This window comes from Haliotis rubra, unplaced genomic scaffold, assembly GCF_003918875.1.
Source record: "Haliotis rubra isolate DU_JTF1 unplaced genomic scaffold, ASM391887v1 Scf735, whole genome shotgun sequence".
In the NCBI taxonomy this organism is placed as follows: domain Eukaryota; kingdom Metazoa; phylum Mollusca; class Gastropoda; order Lepetellida; family Haliotidae; genus Haliotis; species Haliotis rubra.
The window spans coordinates 169,012-191,931 of NW_025767452.1; the positions used below are offsets into that span (position 1 = coordinate 169,012).

The 22,920-nt window shown below is 37.9% G+C and overlaps 1 protein-coding gene across 9 annotated transcripts in view; it reads right to left on the reverse strand.

Moving 5' to 3' along the window:
- Nucleotides 1-3,231: 3,231 nt before the first annotated feature.
- The window catches only part of LOC124259762 (translation initiation factor IF-2-like), a 30,703-nt gene continuing 11,014 nt past the window's right edge, over nt 3,232-22,920 (reverse strand). Inside the window, exons 5-10 of one of the 9 annotated variants that reach the window (XM_046693962.1) lie at nt 21,366-21,874; nt 17,112-17,134; nt 16,027-16,140; nt 13,702-13,743; nt 12,371-12,384; nt 8,561-8,688 (exon numbers count right to left, since the gene is read on the reverse strand). In XM_046693962.1, the coding sequence (XP_046549918.1) occupies nt 12,376-12,384; nt 13,702-13,743; nt 16,027-16,140; nt 17,112-17,134; nt 21,366-21,874 (697 nt within the window). In that variant the 3' untranslated portion in view covers nt 8,561-8,688; nt 12,371-12,375. Of the gene's footprint in view, nt 8,689-12,370; nt 12,388-13,701; nt 13,744-15,995; nt 16,141-17,111; nt 17,135-20,750; nt 21,875-22,920 lie in introns of those variants that run through there. The other 8 variants (XM_046693960.1, XM_046693958.1, XM_046693964.1 and 5 more) reach the window with 8 other exon arrangements.

Sequence of the window (22,920 nt, forward strand, 5' to 3'; positions counted from 1 at the left end):
AGACACATCATTTGGAACAGTTTTGTGGATATTGATGGATATTGTTCCTATAACTTTAATCTGTTTTAATTTTAATATTTGCATTTTGTTTTTATTCATTTGTCGTAGCATTCAACAGAATCATTGTTTTCGCCGTGAAGTGTAATGAGACAGACAACATGCACTAGGGTGTGTGTGCGAATTATGATTCACATTGGCAAACTATAAAATGTCTAGATATTACAGTTCTGTTATAAATTCACCATAAGTATCAGCAGATCGTCTGCTTTTTATTTAGTTTCAAAATGCATACAAGTATGATAATAAACTAATTAGGATTATAAGACCAAATATAAAGACGCACATTGACTAGTATCTACATACTGGTGAGTGGACATTAACCATGGGAATGTAGCAAGAAATTTATCGCACAGTATTGTGACTTCGACCCCCACCTCGCTTCCGTGGAAGAAATCGTTATGTTATAAGTTGTGTCATGCAAAATCCGTTTGGTTATGATTCCAATACATATTTAACTACGAGTAGAAAGTAGTCTTGATTTTCTAACTTGATGAAAACAAACTATAATCTCATTAATTCTAACAGATTTTTTTATTTTTAAAAATGGCGGCGCCCTATCGGGAACATCCGCCAGTCTGAGGATAAATGGTATTTAGGTTTGTTTCCACCGAGTTACAAAATCAAAACTACTTTCTACTGGTAGTAAAATATGTATTTTATTGATGGCCAATAGGATTTTGCATGACAAAGCGTATAACATAACAATTTCTCTCGTGGCAGCGAGGTGGGTGTCAATATAATACTACTTACAATATTATTGTTACTTCGACCACAACCTCACTTCCGAGGAAGAAATCGTTATGTTACAAGTTGTGTCTTAGAAAATCTTTATGGTCATCAATCATATGCATATTTTACTACAACTAGTAAGTAGTTTTGATCCTTTAACTTCCGTGAAGCGATCTGAACACAAGTAAGATATCGTTTCAGGTTTCCACAACGCTCGCTTCGCACTCACAAACATAACCCATTTAGCACGAACTGCGGGGTCCTGTGGAAATCTGTGCATGGGGACACCATCGCCCGACCCCCTAGGAGCAATTGACGACAAAGCAACGATTCGGCATGTCGTCGTTGATGTCGAGAAATCATCAAAATGATGAGCGTGCTACACATTTTCTATACAACTAACTGAAAATCGTTCCTCATATGACGTCACTGCAGTGCTCCGGCGACAGAGTTACGTAACCTGTCTGTGGTTTCGTTGGCGGGCGAGAGGGAAGCAGGCGACTTTTTGGCAACTTTTAATCGCTCGGTATTAAATAACCACAAGTTTTAAAGAATAAATTTGGTGTTCCGCATAAGACTAACCACAAATCTTTCATATGTAATGGTTAAAGAGTAACAAAAACAAAGTTTAGTGGTTCTTTAAGTACTGCTTAGTAACACATCTCATCAGTTCCATTTGTACCTATACTCATTTACATACCTATATGTTTCTACAGCAACTTTCATAACTGCATGAAGGGCATAATTTTATCAGGATTGTTTCTGTAAACAGTAAGATCAATGGTTGGAAAAAAGATACATGTTTGAAAAATAATTACTGAAATTAGTTTGGTTCATTGCCCATTTTGAACGCAGCTAATGCATCTTGTAAATATTGCTGGTTGAGCATGCTGGATGTATTTAAGACACTCAGCAATATTCCAGTCATAACTCGACAGCCTGTAAGTAAGTAACTCTGGGCACTGCAAACATGTGTTGCCTGTATGAACAAAATTCACTGTGATGAAAGTCACAACCCACAATCAGCCATTCAAATCATACATTGTGGCCAGTCAATCCACATTATGTTATTTGTCCACTCTATGACAAGTATGCATTACTGGGAATCTAATCAGCACCCAACCCTCTCGTGTCCAGTGTCAAGGAAAGAGAGGTCACCTGCATTTTGACAACCCAACCAGTCAAGAACAACCACACAAACTGCTCATAGTGTGAGTGAAGACCCTGTTGTCATGACTACACACACGTATATGCATCAGCACAGAATGCACTAAAGCTTGAGGAGGAAGGTGTCCAGTCCCTGTGGTTTATCAAATTTGTTCTTCAAAATAGTCTCGTGTCGACACAGCAAACTTATTGCTACTATTCTGCAGTTTCTGAAGCATGTGGGTTCAACTTGACGACACAACGTTCATTATGCTATGTTAAAATTTATGAGTTTTGCTCAACCGAGCGATATGATGATCATAATGCCATGTTAAACTTTGGGCGTTTTGTTCAACTTGATGGTTGTAAAGTATCTGAGGTAAGGTGAGGTGAAAGCGGATGCTCTAACCACTACACCACGGAGGCGGTCGTAAAGTATCTGAAAGCATAAGAGTTGAGATCATCTGAACTCAAAGACTGCTATGAGGAATAGGATCCAAATCTCAACAAAGAATTCACAGCTTAGCCACTTATCACAAACAGGTCGTTCCACAGTCAGCCATTTTCCAGGATATAACATCCGATCACCAATCCATCCAATAGAATGTATTTGGGACGTGGGTGCTGCTGTATGGAACAAACTTGGTATTACGACTGTCTTCAATCGTTGTTAAAGTATGATAGTTCAGGGGTGGAAATAACCCATTGCCCGATGTCCGAGTCCAGTGGGTTTTTTTTGTATATCACACTGTACCGGTGTCCAGTTGACTTTCCAATGTTAATTATGTTGTTTGTTTTAAAAATCAACAAGAAAACAGCCGGTATAGTGGAAAAATTATCAGGGCAAGTGATTTTACATGTGCCACTGTACCGGAGTACACTAGCAATTTTAAAGTTATTTCCACCCCTGTAGTTAAGATCACCTCAGCACTAAGGTCGTTTTTTTCAATGGCACCCTGGTACTGCCACACTGCAAAGACCCGTGAGGATCCGGGTTAGAATTGATCTTCAGTAACCCATGCTTGTCGTAAGTGGCAACTAACGGCATCTGGTGGTCAGGCATCGCTGACTTTTGACAATATTGTGTAAATAAATGGTCATGCTGTTGATCACTGGATTGTCTGGTCCAGACTCGATTATTTACAAACTGCCCATATCGCTGGAATATTGCTGCAGGCACATTAAACAAAACTCAATCAATCAATCAATTCACAGTGTAAAGAGCTGTGATATTGCTGTAAAACTAAACTCACTAACTCACTCCACGCTGTAAAACATCCAACAAAGCGCATTAACTGGTGTGTATATAACAATTTATTTCCCTCAGTTGTCTTCGCCCACAATGTACAAAATATGTAAACCACATGAACAAACATATATTATGCACATCTGTATAAAACCCACACATATAGGTAATGAAACAACCCCAGTCATGGATACAGCTCTGCTGTCACCTGGCAACCTGTAAAAGAACTGTCAACCAAACTATTTATTCATAATTGAAAAGCTTCAACTTTCCAATATTAACCAGTTTTAATTATTACTGAGATTAGTTACAAACCTTTAATCATCCCAATTACAAACTCTTTCACATTTTGAAACAAAACATACCCTTGACTGGAGAGGATGAGAAACGAATGTGGTTGAAAAATGACATAGGTGATGGTGGACTTCAATAAGTTGTGAAACAAAGCAGATGTTATGTGAACAATGTTGATGGTCTCTGAAAACAAGTACTGTTACAGCACCAAACATAATCTCAAATCATTAAATTATTAATACCAATTTAGAAATGAAGTAAATCCATGACACAATGTCAGTTTTAAACTTCAATAATACCCACTTTGTTTTATAGAAAGCAATCTGCTACATTACTACCAGGTACTATAATGGTGTCTAAGGATATCTAATTAACTAGTCTTATGAATAAAATTGGGTGCTCTTAATGTCTATTGAGTATGATCTGATATGAAGCTTTCAGTCCTATAATGAATGGAAACATGCATCTTACATAAGCCTTATTAACAATTACTGGACAGCACAATTTGGATGAGTGAAAGACTTTCAGTCTATAAATATGATGGAACAAAAAACAACCACATTAATTCAATTTGGAAATTTGGACTGAAGGAGATGGATTTAACAATTTGGTGCCAACGGACACAAAAAAGAGTAGCCCTGACCTTTACACCTTCACACATAGTTGTCACAATTGTAAAATGAAAAGTAAATCCTACAAACTGCAATCGCTTGCATTATCCATGAAAAACAGACATGCTAAAATGTCCCTCCTATGAAGAACACAGAACAACACATTGAAGCTGAGAAACCAGCAGATTCACATGTCATTATCCCCATCGATTCACATGTCACTTTTCCCAACTTATTCACATGTCACATTTCCAAACTGATTCACATGTCACTTTTCCAAACTGATTCACATGCCATTTCCCAACTGATTCACATAAATGTATGTACATGCATAGTGGATCATAATTGTGACAGCATATCTAGTCAGATCATGACTCTGTTCAATATGACAGTGAGGATCATGAGAAAAGAACTGACACACACATATAATACTCACTACCTGGTGCAAGGATTAAGTTTCAGACAATCAGATCAAGATAAATGGAAATAATTACAAAATCAGTCTGAACAATGCTACTGAAAAGTTAAGTTAACTAAAACACACACAATGGACTGCAACATGGGACATTCACAAATTGACAATTGGAAGAGTTACTTCCCTTTATATATTCATCAGCTCTTGAGGATTATCCTTGTTTTGAAACTGTCACACAGCAAAAATACTATTATCCTAACTCTTCTCCACATTTGAGAATTAATTTGTTGACATATTTTAAACCAAACAAATAAATCTACCACATGAGATGTTAAGAACAACGAATTTTTGCCAAGAATATCAAAAAAATTATGATTCAGTTTCATGCTGGGCAGAATACTTTCCCAAAATTCTCAGTTAATCATATCTTTGCCAAAAAAATAACATCACCAGTTTCATTACATTTAATAACCTCTGATAAATATACAGTGGGTAATTTAAAGACACCACTTGTCACACCTCACCAAATAACATAACTATTTTCCAAGACAATTTCAAGGGTTTCAAACTGAGCAAGGCTACTACAAAAGAGTGAAAAGATGTGATTGTATCGTCATTGTCAGGAAAACCATTGACAAATAAACAACATGTCACACCACGTAACTATGTTACCAAGAAAACTCCAAGATAAAGGTTTTACACTGAACAAGTGGCAAGAGATAATCATAGCCTTGTTCAGTTTCCTAATCAGTGGATGATTTTATCACAGTTTCATACACAACAGAATGGTTTCTACTGACATTGTGATGTACATAGTAATATATGAATGTTTGTTCCCAATAGCTCCTGATAAGCTACAAACACACAACACACAAAAACATAACAGAACTAAATATGAAAACATGATAAAATCTGACAAAATAATTCATACAAGGATTTTGTAAATAAATTCATCTATATAAACATGACATACATTACTGAGACCCCTCGTATCAAGATATTATTTTTGTGGTTGCGTTGGACTTTGTTCTGTGCATGATTTCTGTGTTTTGTTCAGCTGACTCAATCTAAAAACTAAACCTAAGAAAATCTGATGAAGAAACAGTAAGTGCAAGTTCTTTCAGCAGCTGAGGTCTTCTCAGGAACCTTACTCCACCCAAGAGAAAATGGGATAAAATTTGAAAGTCACTGGGTATAGTAATCTTAGCTGATATCTTTCTTTCAAAGATAACATCTTTTTTATATTTATTTTGACTTAATGTTTGAAGGTTGCATTCCGCAATATTCTAGCTTTTTGAAGTTTGACTGCAAATATTCAAGTCTGGACCAGACAACTGAGTGATTGATATTGTGTGCAGTGACCCATCAACGTACAAACTTACAGACTCTGATCAGCTGGTCACTTCCTGCGAATAACACTGGTTGCTAAGACCAACACTGGTTGTTAGGAAACCATCCTAAGACAGAATCCCCACAGGGTCTTACCATCAGTGAGTGAGTAAAGTTGAATCCAGATGCAAGCAGCGTTTCAGTTATATCATGGCATGTTAGTTAAATATGAGTAAAGCCTGAAGAGAGGCAGGAGTTAACCACGGGTGAACCATAAATAAGACATGAGTATGGTACGGTACCTAGAAACCATATTTCATATCAAGGTCAAATCGTCATCACATTCTCCGTTGAACCCAGAAAATATCTAAGTTGCCCTTTTGAAAGAGAACAAAGCAATAGAAAGAATTTCTTCACGATAAAATAAACAGAGTACTGCGATCAGGAAGCATTACTTATCATCATCATCATCATCATCATCATCACCATCATCATCATGAAGTGACAGAAGCTGAGGAAGTAACATGCTGAATTTACTACGTCTTACTTGGGAAACAAACCCATGACTGAAGTGCTATGGTTACCACCTGACATGCTGGGCTAGCCTCTTATGAGACCTGTGTCAGAGAGAGCATAACAAGTTACTTGTTACAGTTGTCCTGTCAACAGCTGGACACAAGCACCTGTCATATATCTAAGTCACAACCTAGAATAATGTTTCTGTAAACAATGTTCAGTTAACAAGGCTAAGTGAAACACTGGTCCAAATACTTGTCACAATCGTTCTAATATTTTCTGTAAACCTGCAGTTTTGAATAGTAATAGATCTCTGGCAAATGCCAGTTACTTCTGGACTTCAAAGGCAATATATGTATGTACACGTACATCAGAAAATCACTAAAAAAATATGAATATTTTGTTTTCACTGTTATCACACAGATGAAACGTGAAGTACCATAGCTTTACCGACAACTATACTTTCAATATACAGAAATAATGACATCATTCAGTGTTTGAAATTAAGAGGGGCCAGGCGTCATTAAGGTTTCCTAACGTATGTGAATCTACAGACTCCTAATTCTTTAACTGCTAAGTTCTGGGACCTCTTGACTCTCATGCTTAATTCCAAACACAGAAATTTCCAAAGCAGGTACGACAACATTTTCTCAGCAAGCAGCAATCTGTGCTATTTAGTCTATACAACAACAACCATCCCTCTCAAACACACAACTTCAAAGACACAACATGAATCGTGGAATGTACTGCAGAATAGGAATAGTGTTAATAGTTAACATGGTTAAAGCAATAATCTTTTGCAAAAATGGTTCCATGAATTTATGTTTTGCAAAAATCTTAGGAGGGTAGGGAATGGGACAAAAGGTGAGTGATGCTGACATGATATACTAAATTTCTGATCATTTTTGGTAAAGCAATGAAATTGCATAAGCAACTCATTAAACTACTGATATACTTATTCCATTATACTTTCTTTGAACTGCTACATTATCTTTCCCTTAAAGAAACATTAATAACATCGAAAATTCTAAGATAACAATGCTTTTCTCCCTCCTAAGCATTTTTTACACATTTTTCCATGTTGCAAAGTGAACATGTCAATTGTCCAATGATAAGATATGACTTTCTCAAGGACACAGCAAGCCCCTGGTGAGATTGGAAAGTATATATTTGTGTGAACTCTGATAAGTGCATATGTTGCAGATGGTACTAATAATGGCAATAAGTACATTTAAAGACTGAAAGCTAGTGAATGGAGATTTCAACTTGAAAATGCACCATAAATCCAAATTCAAGGTCCCAATTCACATTGTGATTGTAGCGCTACGACATTCATAACAGTATGCAAAAACTATGGAGTTATGATGTCATAACGCCACAAACACTTTGTGCGATAGTTAAACATTCCTGATGTAGGTATACCTTGTGGCACAACAAACCCGTGCATGCATTAACAGCTGACCATATGGAAAAACCCAATATTCTCAGATACAATAAAATAATCTAAATCTATAGCTGAAAAAAAAAATCAAAAAGCAAAGATACTGTATTGAACTATGGATCCTGCTCCAAACTATCCCTACAGTATAAAAATATTTTCAATGTTAGAGACTTACATCCTTCTCAGGTGTCCATTATTTTCATGTTATTAAATGTCCTTCACTAGATACTTAATACAAAATTCAGCGCTAAATACATTAAATACGGTATCTGTATCCCTGTTAGCTTCCCAAGTGTGTATTTTGCAGAAGTTGAAGCATTACTAAGATGTCTAGTCTCAGCAACATTATCACATTCCCTGAATACTGAAGCAAGCAACATGTCCATCACAAACAGCCAACAACAGACAGCACAAATCGGTCTGCCAGTCTACATGGTCGAGTGACTTCAAATAATACTCTTAAGAATTGATATTTTCAATTTTGCATAATACCAGCTATTCGTTGTTGGATTTCTCTCATGTAACTTGACCACAGCAACATAAATGTTTAGAAAAACACTTCTAAAAGTAAAATGTATAATCAGGTAGTCTTGAATTTTTAAGAATCTTTCAGAAACATGAAGACATGACTTTGCCCTGATTATTGTTTCATAGATAAATGGCATAAATAAACTAAATAAAAAAATTCTTTAAAAACAAAAAAAGCCATCAGATATCTTGCAATAAATATTAAGTGGTCATTAACTAAGTATACTACAGTTTATGTCTATATTCCTTCACTTTCTTCAATCTTGTATGATCCTTCTGGTTTCTTGTCATCAAGTGCCATATTGTCTTTCATACGGTCTATGGCATCTTCTTCCCTCTCTAAATCTGACGGCTCTTTCAGGTCTTCTCTAAGCTGCAGAAAATACAAACATGAAATCATTATTCCAAATGAAGTGTCTCAAAATTCAAAGGTGATATCTTATTGCACCCAATACAGGTTTACCAACCACCACAGACTTTTACCATGTCTGCCTTTAAGGGTCCTTTAGCTCCAGTTTCAACAAGACAGTTGACATTGATTTCGACATCTATTCAATTCAACATTTAGCTACAGATGTGTTGCACTGGAAAAATAATAATAAACAAACTAAGATTAACAATTGGACTTTTGTCTTTAATATGGTGTCATTATGACAGACGATGACCGTGCTAAATGCTTGGTTGTTTCATTCAGAGTAGTTATGTGCATCCTTTCATCCATCAGTCCACATGATCAATGATTCATTCCAGGCTCTAAAGAAATTATCAAAACGTACAGTTCTCTACACCGTTACTTCACCGGAGCCTCACATCACCTCCAGGGACCCCTAAAACTATTAATTGGGGGTCTCTAGGACCCCCATGTTAGCAAGTCGAGGTAAAACCCTGTAGATGTCACAGAAATCTTGTCAAAGCACCCTGTGAAATCAGTGACTGATATTAAGCCCATCCATTCAGTCATATTTCACGACCAGCACAGGTTGGGGGAACCCAATTCTTACCTGAAAACCTATCGTGAAGAAGATCAAAAACAGCATGTTGCACAAAATTGAATTAATCAGAGAGAGCCACAAGGCTCTGAAGCTCACCTCACTATGAAATAAATAATTTTATCACACTTCAACATTATTGGGGCACAAACATCTAGAGTGAGCTTAAGAAAAATCACTGCCAAAGATAGTAACATCTCACAATTGATAATTGGTTCATTACAATTGATCAATCATCGAAAATAATTGGTTAGTGTCATTTATCAAATTATCCTGGTTATGTTTGTTAATGCACAAAAATATAGAAAAAAGCGTGTAGTTCTTTCAGGTTGTTTTTGCAAATTGCACAAAATGCATTTACAAATTTCACATCTTAAAGGATGACTAGAATGGTATGATCCTAAATTTCATGGATAATTCAATAATGACAAGGAATGAGCTTGTAGTGCTTGTGAAATGTAACAGACAAAACCAACCTTGTGAAAAAATGGTAGTTAATGCAAACAAGTGTCCAAAATTGTTTGTGTTCGATTATGAGAAAACATGATCGATTGTTTGGTTGTTTAGTCTTTGCGACCAATCTTCGACTATTTCAATTAATCGGACCACCACTAGTTGAAACAAAATAATGTTTAAAATATCACTTCCAACAATGGCACTGACTGCTGAGAGTCATGCCTAGAACAAAATTTGTAAAACAAGTTAGGTCCCAAATTTCAATTAATACTGAAGGCATACTGTCATAACAATGGCTTTCAATGGGTCTTAAAAATATGGTCTCCATAGTGTCCATGTTTAGAATCAGATTATTGTGCACCATTACTAAGATCACTCATGCTAAGTGTCATCTTCATGCTCCTTGTAGTTTCAGGAGAAATGTCACAAACACAGAAGCTAATGATGGATGAACAACCATGACAAGCGCTCACTTGACTTTTGATCAGGTGAACCAAAAATTGAAAAGATTCCTATTCACAATCCATGTCCCATTGCATACAAGTAAGTAAATGACATTTACAAACCCACAAACCATAATCGTACTACAATAAAACTAACAGGGCAGTACCAATGGTGGCTCAAACAAATGCACAAAAAGGGGGAAGCCATGAACCAATAACAGTTGTGTGAATGAGGTTCACCCAATCATCAAACATGGTGAAATGTGATCCTCATACTGGACGAAAGTAACAATCGTCTTACTGGAGTGATGCCAAATATGTACCTATAAAGCTCCCTAAACGAATTGGGCAATAACGGGCATACCACTTTATAGTTGGGCGACAACGACTGACTGACTGACTGAGTTTGGTTTTACGCCGCTTTTAGCAATATTCCAGCAACATCATGGCGGGGGACACCAGAAATGGGCTTCACACATTGCACCCATGTGGGGATTCGAACCCGGGGTCTTCTGCATGACGAGCCAACGCTTTAACCACTAGGCTACCCCACCACCTCGGGCGACAACAAATCACTACAAGGCAACAATGATACACATCACTTATACTGAGTAACGAAAACAATAACAAGTGTGATTTTGATGTATTATCCATTACATTCAGTGAAACAGTAACCAAATAGATATTTGACCATGTCGACAGTGTTAATTTATCACGACAATGGCCAATGAGCAGATTACTGTTAAATTAAATATATACGAGTTTTGGTTATTATCCTGCCTAGATTGGATATATCCCATTTTAATATATAACACCCAGATGCAAGTACAGTCTTTTTAAAATAAATTCATGAATATTCTCTTCTAGTGTAACTAATCTAATTCGTACAGAAATATGGTTGGATTCAGCGAATACGCAGGTGTATCAATACAGCCCCACAACTTTGAGCAAGTCTCTTATTGCTAATGTCAGTGCTTCGAAGTGAAAATGTTGTAAATATGATATGAATGTTCAAATTAACAGTGAACAATTCAACATCGCAATGTTACCACTACAACTTCTAGTATGTTAAATTATAAGAGTTAGAATTACCTTAGTGCTGAGATGACTTTGTGAAATCAGACTAGGGACATCTTTCCACAAAGTCATCTGCTATGAATCTCTTAAACTTATGTCAGCCATGGGAGTTATGATCATCTTGGCACTAAGTGAGTGAATTCGGTTTTAAGCCACTTTCAGCAATATTCCAGCAATATCATGACACCAGATATGGGCTTCATACATTGTACCCATGTAGGTAAACTTACATCAAGCTATGGGAGTTATGATCATCTTGACACCAAGATGATTGTAAACCTACATCAAGCTATGGGAGTTATGATCACCTTGACACCAAGATGATTGTAAACCTACATCAAGCTATGGGAGTTATGATCACCTTGACACCAAGATGATTGTAAACCTATGTCAAGCTATGGGAGTTATGATCATCTTGACACAAAGATGATTGTAAACCTATGTCAAGCTATGGGAGTTATGATCATCTTGGCACCAAGATGATTGTAAACCTATGTCAAGCTATGGGAGTTATGATCATCTTGGCACCAAGATGATTGTAAACCTATGTCAAGATATGGGAGTTATGATCATCTTGGCACCAAGATGATTGTAAATATGTAATCATCTTATGTCAACCCTATGGGAGTTATGATCATCTTGGCACCAAGATGATTGTAAACCTATGTCAAGATGGGAGTTATGATCATCTTGGCACCAAGATGATTGTAAACCTATGTCAAGATATGGGAGTTATGATCATCTTGACACCAAGATGATTGTAAACCTATGTCAAGCTATGGGAGTTATGATCATCTTGGCACCAAGATGATTGTAAACCTATGTCAACCTATGGGAGTTATGATCATCTTGACACCAAGATGATTGTAAACCTACATCAAGCTATGGGAGTTATGATCATCTTGACACCAAGATGATTGTAAACCTATATCAAGCTTTGTGAGTTTTGTCAAGCTATGAACATCTTAGCAATAAATTTGTCTTTTTTGAAGAAGACTGCTTCCCACACTCTCCTTCAATGGAATGATTTACAAGCTCTGCCATAAACCAAACAAAACCCTGCACCAAACAGCTAAACTAGTATGTTTACCTCAATTATTTTTTCTGCTGGAAGAAAAACACGCAAAACAAAACATACATTAAACTGTACAAGAATAGGTTGCAAAAACAAATGCTGTTTCAAAGCACTTAATGTTTAACAAACAAAAACAAACATGAGGTATATATTTGCTGCTTTATATAATCAAGGAGAATGTAGCTGAGGTGAACTTTCCATGTCTCCAGGGTATTTAATTTGGTATAAATATAAGGATCATGAACAAAAAATATCATACAAAATACTCCTGATTGTCATTTTTGTGTGATGCATATACTATAGTTGTTATCCAATATGTATAAAGTATGTCTGAGTTACAACTACAACAATAGCTTGGTTTTACATTGGTATAAAATTGCATGATTGTCAAAAGAAACCATCAAATTTTGTCTGTGTTTAGAACTGGAAGAAAAGTCATCCAAAAATGACAAATGCCCCTAGTGACCAAAGTACACAAGGCAGACCTGTCAAATTGATGAGACTTTATTTCTGAAATCAAACTGCAACTCTGAGTCAGATCTCTGTAACAACCTGTCACATTACTCTCGGCTGTGTTTGATGACAAACAGCTTCAAGAAACACACATAACTTCAAGTTGTAATGTCCCATTAGGCTAGATTTTTATACACCACCTATAATCCTTGAACAAACATGGAAAGTTCAGTTACAACTCACACCCTTCCTTGTTGGTTAGCAAAAACAGGACACATGTATAGCTGAACAGGGCTACAGATAAGAGGCGCACAGGCGTAATGTACGCCTCAAAATCAATGAAGTACGACATAATATAAGATTTCAAGCGTATCGGGTTAATAAATAAAATAAATACCTTTTAATGTCGCGTCTCGGATCGTGCAAATGGAAATCTATTTCGGATAAATACTTGTCAAATTTATTTTGCGAAACACGATTTGACACATGAGGAAACCCTGACAGTAGGAATCACTTGCGTTGCCAAGCAACGATATGCATCACTATTTTTCGATTGGCTAAAACTACACTGTTCCTATTTATATCCAGTCGGACCTGACATTTCGCGCATCACACGGTCGCTCAGTTATTTCTGCCCGCGTCTTCAAATACAAATACATGGTTGGAAATAGTGATCGATGAAACGTCCAGACAAACATCACCAACTCGCTCACACAAAAACATGTCAGTACTCCTTCAAAATTATCAGTACACCTCCACTTGCAATATGATGTGTAAGTACACTCGCACCCCAAAAGTTATCTGGAGCCCTGGCTGAAATTCATGACAGATCAATGCCTGGTGATAGCTCACACTGCAAACTGCTCACTGTCCAGAGACAGCCATATACTTACAGGTTCAAACTTGAGTTTATCGTCACCCTCTTTGTGAGCTTCCTGCAAGTCAACGGAGATCAGTTAATACATGTTTTACAAACATCACATTGCTCATTTGCACAAATTAAACACATAATGTGGCTTCACACATTATACAGCTGTTTATGTTTGTAATAAGTAGAAGAATGACTTAAATGCACCCTTGCTGATACAAAGTACCCAAGCTGTCACCATCAACTTGAAACCTTGATACTTCAAACCACCATAGTCATTACCAAGGTCAGTGTAAAACATTATGGATTATTCCCCTTTATATTAATTCAGATATTGAGTCCTTGATAACATTAACTTCTTCAACAAATTGATCCGAGTGATTTGAGAATATAATTGTGCCATTAATCACACTATCCATGAACCAAGATATTGTAAGTACTGTACATGTGTGTACACAATTTCTCTCTCTTGATATCCAAATGATATACATAGGTTCATTTGGTATTTCAGTTTGGTGTATTTATTATTGGTTAAATAATAAAGATAATGTGTCATGGTTAAAAAGTTTACCTTTAACATGTTAAACAAAATACAAGCAAAGCATCGCTCATAATTTTAGTATTTATCTCATCTTGGAGTTTGACCGTTTTGAATCCTTTTTTATAATGCAGCACTTCAAAATATCCTAGAAACATCAGGACAGCCTATAAGGTAATGTCTGGGCCAGTCAAACTAGCGATTGGTAATATGAATGCCAAATGCCATCAGATATCAGATCGATGCCATGCAACCAAGGCACCAAGCCTGACCACCCAATCCCCTGGTACAGATATGAATATGAAGTTAGGGTCGTAGACCAGCTGCCCCATGGGGACGAAAGAATCAGAACAAAGAATTAACATTAAAACAAGTCTGTTGCATTTTCAAAAGCTGATGTCATTAATGCCTACCTACTTGAAGTGAAGCAAATTTGAAGATTTTCCTGTCAAACAAGTTTGATTTGTTTGTTATATAACATCACACACACACCAATATTCAAGCTATATGGCGGTGTAAATAATTGCTTCTGAACCAGGCAATCCAGTGATTGACTATCATGAACATAAATTATGGAAACGATAATATGCATCAACGGCGAACCTGACAACCTGATCCTGTTAAAGGCTTAGACAAGCGCGGGTTGCTGAAGACCGAAAACTGTGATGTAACAGGATATACTGTTAAACAGAATAACACCCAACTCACTCACTCACCCACTAAGCCAGGTCATGAGGACAGCAATGGCTGAACAGTTAGTCCCCATACAGTAAGGTAACAACACCATAACCTAGTATAAGCTTGCTTATACCAGGAATACTGTCACAGAGAACTACTCGGCACCTAGAAGAAGATGGTACAGATCTAAGCCAACTGTCAACAGCACCTACATGTACATTCTAGTGCACCTCAACACATCAGCATATTCTACACTATGTGACCTGATGTATTCTAAGCATGTGTACTCTTGCAGAAATACATGGCAGCATAAGCTACATTAAGGCAGAGCAATGTATGTGTCTGTTAACGATACATTTTCCTTAATTCACGGGGCTACAAATAATATCATAGTGTTGTGATAATCAAATAAATACAAATTTAGTTCAATGAATTTGAGCTGAAGTGTCTGTTATGTTTAATAGTTAGTTACCCTTTACCTGTGAAAATTTTGGATATACGAATTGTGTGAGGTAGCCTGTATTGTTATTTTTGCACAGGGATCAAAGACCTAGAACACTTGCCAAACTGAGACAACCTCAATTTGACACACAAATTCCTTTTGCTACAATCTTTAAAAAATTGACAATTTTTGCTATGAGTCTTTCATTCTACAATACATTATTAAAATTCAAGTAAATAATTTCATTATTGATGGAAATTTGGTACCCACTTTTGAAATATCACCACTTATGCGAACCAGTTTCATGAGTTCTTGATAAAAATCATAAATTTGGTAAATTGGGATACAATCACATGTGTCAAACAAGTCAACGAGCCCATTAATTGCCTCTTACAAGAAGCACGGGTTACTGAAGACCAATTCTTCACAGGTCGTATTTGTGACAACTCCATACAATCATTACATAAAGATCTATAAATCAATACACATTCGCAAGGTGAAAAGGTTACATTATGTAATAAGGATATATTTTGGATATTTTATCTAAATATGCAGGTGATCTGGAGCAATGTTACACAAAAGTCCAGAATGATCTGTGCTCTATGCAAAGCGAGGTGAAAGCTAAATATGCAGGACTGGCATACTGTACTGGTAATAATACCTCCTCGCAAGTCATCAAAACCTTCAGTCATCTTGCCATCGACCTCCTCACGATCAAAGACAATGTTGTCTCCATCACCAACTAGCAAAGGAATTGGGTGGCCTCTCCAATCAATCATAGGGGTGGCAGGGTGCAAAGGATCTTCCTAGATGGTACCAGTTTGGTTGGGTAGGTAGGAATGAGCAAGGAATTGGCAAGTCAGGGGGAGTAAAGAAAACTCAAAATTCAAGGCTATCCAACTCTCCCATACCCTCCTCCCCACACCTTTGCCACCTATTCTCTCTCCCTACCCCCTTTATAACTGGCAGCATTTATTTATGTCACCAACAACCAAAGTAGATAGATTGGAATGACCTAGGAACCAGCAGGGTCCTGTTTCACAAAGACATCTTAGCACTACAACTGTAGTAAGTCTAAAGCATGGAAGTTGCAATCACCTTAGCGTTACGATCGCTTTGTGGAATCTCGAAACGTTCGTAGCCCTAAAAATTCTTAACTTTGATCATACCAAATGTGTTAAGAATGTGCTTAAGAAGTTCGTAGGGCTACGAACGTTTCGAGAATAGCTAGCCTGGTGTGTAACAGTGTCACACATGACCAAGCAAACCACCATCCTGATATTTGCACATCAATATTTTGTATGATTCGGGCACATTCTAGTTAAAGACACAGGGGCTCCATTGCACAAAGTATTCTCAGCACTACAAGCCTTTGTTGATCTTTGGTAGTTATGATCATCTTAGTTTTGAGACAACTTTGTGTAACAGGTCCAGGCATATATCTCTGGTCACTTAAGGAAAATCTGATGCAAGTTAGCAACTATAAACAGCGCAATTACAAAAAGACAATCAGCAGAGGCTTTGGTCACATATATAAAAGGACATGTGATTAATTTCAGGTGATTTACTTGTGATTGGGTTTGACAAGAATAATTCCAGTCTCTTTAGCAGTGGTAAAACTCATGTATCAATTTTCAAAAGCTTTTCAAGGTTTATATTGAGAGATTGTAAAGACAGGCCTTGACCTTCAAGGCATTTTCAAAAAATGATCAACAGCATGAGGAACTGCCACATTAACGTGAACAGGAACTCAATTAATAACAGAATCATGTCCTACCTGGTTAGCAGGGTCCTTGTCACCTGAAACACAAACAGAAATCATTTCAGAAACAAGTCATCCTGCCGTAACGTGGATCATGGTCATCAGCTTCCAAGGATACACTTGATTGCCAATTACAATTTTACTTTCATCATAATATTCAGTCATACCAAGCTTGTTCCATGTATGCATTATCTTCTGCAACATTATTTTATCATGCTTACCAAACACAGTATCAACACTGATTCTTACATCATTAAAACATTAACACTTATTCTAGGTGTTAGTTTACTATGGCAGAAACTATGCCCACAGAGTACCTACTGTCAACTTCAGACATATTGATGTTTGAATCATCTGATTCTACAAGTTATCTGGATTCATGACAGTGCGTGATTGAGTCAGATTTTTTAAAAGTATTTCAGCAGTGTTGCAGCGTGTCGGCTTGGTACTGGAGAAAAGACTGAAGTGATGCACATTTACCATTATGGTGAAACCCAAGTTCAGTATGGTGCTGTAAAACTTGTCCAAACTGGGATTTGAGCCCTTGATCAAATGATTACAGTTTCAGTATGTCTGGCATTGACAGCAATACCAGATGTGGTCTATTTCACAACAATTTCATTACAATCAGATCTCAGTTTCTGCTACAGCTCCACAAAAATCTACCCTCAGAGGTAATGTCAGAACAAACTTTCACAAACATTTACAAACCTATGAAATAGCAAAATCAGCCAATCAGAAATCAGCTTCTTCAAGCTTTAAAGCACCAGTTTCAAACTGCTGACTTCCATTCTAGACTATGAAAAAGAAAGTTCTGGATTGTCTAATATTTGGACAAGATTGTGAAATGTCCTTCACTTCAAAAGTTCATCCCCTTGATGTGAAGACATACAATGTCTGTCAAGGAGGGAATAACAGCAATTATAAACCTCCAGTGACGTCACACTATTGTCTCACCAGGTTCTTCTTTTACCGAGTAAACCTCTACCGGCTGTTTCATGGGAATTCTCCAAGATATCCCGTGGATTTTCACTGAATTCGATTGTAAAATATCTCATTATTGAAAATGTCCAATATATACTTCCGATACCTGGTTTCAAACCCGCAACCCTTCGCTTACTAGCTTGGCGGTTTTATCCACTAGGCTACGACGGTTCGCTGTGAAGAATGAGATTGTTTGTCAGCATGAACCCCTGTGTTCCTCACAAGATGGGTAGCGAGAGCAGAGTACATGCATTGCGCGTGCAAGGCAAGGTGTCGGCTGCCAGTCGCATCCCAGTTTCCACAGTAAATACCAAATATCAAAATTATATCTAAAATACATCTTTGGTCGGTTCATAACTTGCATCAAAACCTCCTCCTTGGTTTTGTTTGAAAAAGTAAGCCTTGGCTTATCGGCCCTCCCCAATTTCCCTCTGCCGCAGGCTTACTGTTTCAAACAATACCTCGGAGACGACTTTGATCCTTTACTTATACCCTGCAATATTTCGGGTGAGGTTGAATCATTAGAAGATGCATTCTGACAGTCATATTCCCAATCTGGAAAGGGACCTCTGACTGCCCGGACAAAAGGTCATTCTGACATTACCGTTGACGTCCTTCTAACTTTGTTAGCAGTAGTGACAAGTAAGATCTGATTTTGTTGAGATTGCAAACCTAATAAATATTCTATTTATAAACTAAGGCAGTGTTACATATAAAATACAGTCATAAAAAAGGGACAACAAGATAGTTTCAAATAAGACAAAACAGTGCACAAACAATGTCACTGTACAAAGATCATAAAGATAAAGAACAAACAGATTTTGAAAATGGACATGTCTGTCTCCTTGATAATTCAATGGGTCCAAACAATCATAGTGAAAAAACAACATATAACAACCACATTAATCACTGCGATGATAAAAAAAAGTGCAAATTTAAAAGAGTAGTCTGTTGAAAATGTTTATAAATAATTAATATTATATAATATGAATTTTCAGTATAAGAATATGAAGAAATCAACTGATCAAATCTATTATCACTGATGATTATCAATTGAAAATGAAGCTGAATTGGTTAGGAAAGCTGAATCTGGATTAGGCAACTCTGCTCTTTAAATAATGATAAAGCAGTTCATGTTAACATAGACTTCACCTGATATGATCATCAAATTCTGTATATGTGAGTGAGTGAGTGAGTTTATAAATACTGTTATACAAGCTGAAACACTTTATACAGTTGATAGTGATGAAGCAGTAACTCAATGTGCCTTTGTTTTGTCTGTACATGTAGAAGGGGTGGGTGGGGGGTATATGGGGGAGTGGGGAGTGGGGTAGAGGTTAGGTTTGGGTGTGGATGTCTGGACAATTAGTGCTAATCCATTGAGACAGCTTGTCTGTACATGTGGGAGGGTGGGGGTGTATGGGAGAAGGTAGAGGTTGGTTTGGGTGTGGGTGTCTGGACAATTAGTGCTAATCCATTGAGACAGCTTGTCTGTACATGTGGGAGGGGGTGGGGGTGTATGGGAGAGTGGGGGTGTTGGTGGGGTAGAGGTTAGGTTTGGGTGTGGATGTCTGGACAATTAGTGCTAATCCATTGAGACAGCTTGTCTGTACATGTGGGAGGGGTGGGGGTGTATGGGAGAGTGGGGGTGTTGGTGAGGTAGAGGTTAGGTTTGGGTGTGGGTGTCTGGACAGATTAGTGCTAATCCATTGAGACAGCTTGTCTGTACATACTTCATGTATGGGAGAGTGGGGGTGTTGGTTGTAGAGTTAGGTTTGGGTGTGGGTGTCTGGACAATTAGTGCTAATCCATTGAGACAGCTTGTCTGTACATGTGGGAGGGGGGTGGGGGGTGTATGGGAGAGTGGGGGTGTTGGTGAGGTAGTGGTTAAGTTTGGGTGTGGGTGTCTGGACCACAGACCTGGTTGCAAGTAACACCTTGTGGTATAATTGAGCCTATTACCTACTTCATCCACAAGACCATAGACTTGGTTGCAAGTCTTTAGATCTCAAAGGTCAATTTCAGACAGTGGCAATGCCAAATTGTAGTACCTTAAGATGCATTGTATTACGATTTTTCAACAAATGTCCAAAAGGGAGATTGTTGGTACAAGTCCTGTCAATGTACCTATTTTACATGAATGCAGCTGTCCTTCGATGTCATAACACTTCTCCATATATGGCCAATAATGATGTGTACTTTGTCAGTACATATAAAATCCACACAAATCCTTTACCATGATGATGAAAAAATACTCACACAAAACATTGTTAAATAAGGTATTAAAAACAACATTCATCAGAAATGTTCTAAGCTGAGAAACAGCATGTGACGCTACAAGCAGAACCAGAGATGACGTACTTGAAAAGGGAGGTGCCAAATGTTTCACAAAATCCAGGATAGGGTGTGTATCACATAAATTTGTAATAACTATTCAAAAAGTGCCAAAGATAACTTATCTAAATATCAGTAACAGATGTGTGATGCTTTCTGATCCATGACCTTCAAGAATTGTTTGACCATAAGTCATCTGTAATCGATGTACTTACTGAATATTACATGTATACTACACTGTCAAGATACACCCTATCCTGGTCACTGTTACCTACCTTCAACCAGAGGTAATGAAAGAGTGTCAGCTAATATCTTTTAGAGCCCCACCTAGCTTACCATTATTGGCCATATCAACCCTCTTCAGCTTGTTTCAAAGCGTCTTTGTCTTTCCCGTTCTGTAAAGGGTCTTGACCTTGTTTCGGTCTTTTACTCCATTTCCATTGTCATCTGCATCAGGTCCCTTGCCGTCGTTTTTGGAAGCACCATTTGTGCCAGTCTTACTTTTTTCAGTCTCCTTGAGTTTCTCAGAGCCTCTGATATCTGCTGGAGACTCTTTGCCTTCTTCCGCTGGTCCTTGCTTGGGTTTACCAGTTGTTGTCGTGGTTACTCCAGCTTTGGTAGTTTCAGTCTTGTTGAATCTCACAGTTTGATTGGAATCTGTTTCTAAGCTCTTAACCTTTGTAAGAAACCTCTTAGCATTTGTAAGTAACCCATTCAACAGGCCTCCATTTGATGCTTCTCCAGTCTTGTTGGTATCTTTGCTCTCCTGCACACCACTGGTGGTTACATTTGATTCCTTTGCAAGTGCTATTCTATCAGATTTTCCATCAATACTTGGCACCTCCCTATTGCCCTGCTCATGCATGGTACTACTATTTACACTGGCAGACACACCTACAGCATGCTCGGAGTTACCTCCCTTCCCTTTTAACCCAACAACATTCTGCTGACCTTGATTTCCATCCTGATTCAAGTTAGGTTGCTGAACAACATTGAGTCCCTGCTGAGGTTGATCGGCAGGATTCTGGGGTGCTTGTTGATCAGGTTTAAGGGGTGGTTGATCGGCACCATTCTGGGGTGGCTGTAGATTGGCAGGGTTCTGTGGCTGTTGCTGATCAGCAGGAATTTGTAGCTGTTGCTGATTGGCAGGATTCTGTGGCTGTTGCTGATCAGCAGGATTCTGTGGTGGATTTAGCACTTGTGGCTGTCCAGCAAGGTTCTGACCAGGCTGGTTCTCTCCTGCAGGGTTCTGTCCAGCAGGGTTCTGACCAGGCTGGTTCTCTCCAGCAGGGTTCTGTCCAGCAAGGTTCTGTCCAGCAGGGTTCTGACCAGGCTGGTTCTCTCCTGCAGAGTTCTGTCCAGCAAGGTTCTGTCCAGCAGGGTTCTGTCCAGCAGGGTTCTGTCCCTGGTTGTACGGTGGCTGTTGATCACCATTCTGTGGCTGGCCTGCTTCAGCAGGGCTGCAAAGGTAAGCATGAAATAGTGAGTGTGAGAGTTTAACATCATTAACAACAGTGGTTCACATTTATTACCATTTAATGTTATGATGGCGATACAGATGTGCAAGATAGCAAGCTTTGGCAAATTCTGTATTGCACTCGATATCTGTATTGCATGGCTGCCAGATCTACTTTTTCAAATGCTCAACAACACTAGGATCCTTCCGTAAACATGCATATTTAAGCATTATTCAAGTCATGGGTTTTCCCATTTTAACAAGATCTATAATTTTGAAGTTGTCTTGTGTCTACTCATTTCTCTCCTAAGATAACATCTTCTCGTTCAATACATAAAGACATTCTTTACATAAACCAACGCTTGTCAACTTGATGTAAGAGCAAAGACCAAACAGATGCAGAACATTCCACAAGATTCCACAAAACTCACTTAGAATCAGTTGCAAATAAATTATTCAAAATATGGTTACAACTGTTGTAGGGATTTAAAATGAACATTTTAATTTTATGTACCCAAAGGAGGATCTCTATGAAAAAGAATTCATATTCCCAAATATGTGAGATTGGTTTCATGCCACTCTGAATAGAACTTCAGTCATATCACCATATCAGTTCATTATGCCACAAGTGATGCAGGCCGTAGACACACCCACCCAAGACATTTAAACAGAAGTGCTACAACACTGACATCAGCTACATGTATTTGGTGATAATGTTGATGTCTTGAATTATAGTCAAATATATCACGACCGCATCATACCAAAAACGTTAAAATATGGTACTTGTTGGTCCCTGCCTGGCGCTCGGCATAATTGGGTACAACAAGGACTGGTCGGCTCGGAGTCAGTATACTGTGTCTGAGTGGGATATTCATGCTTCACTGCGGCATGGTATCTCAGTGAGCTAGCACTATAAAACCAGCTTAAATCTGGGCTAGTACAAGCAGCCGCACATACACATACACACGCATGCACGTCGTCATATGAGCGAAATATTCTCAAGCAAGACGTTAAACCAAATTTCACCTCACCTCACCTCAAATATATCAC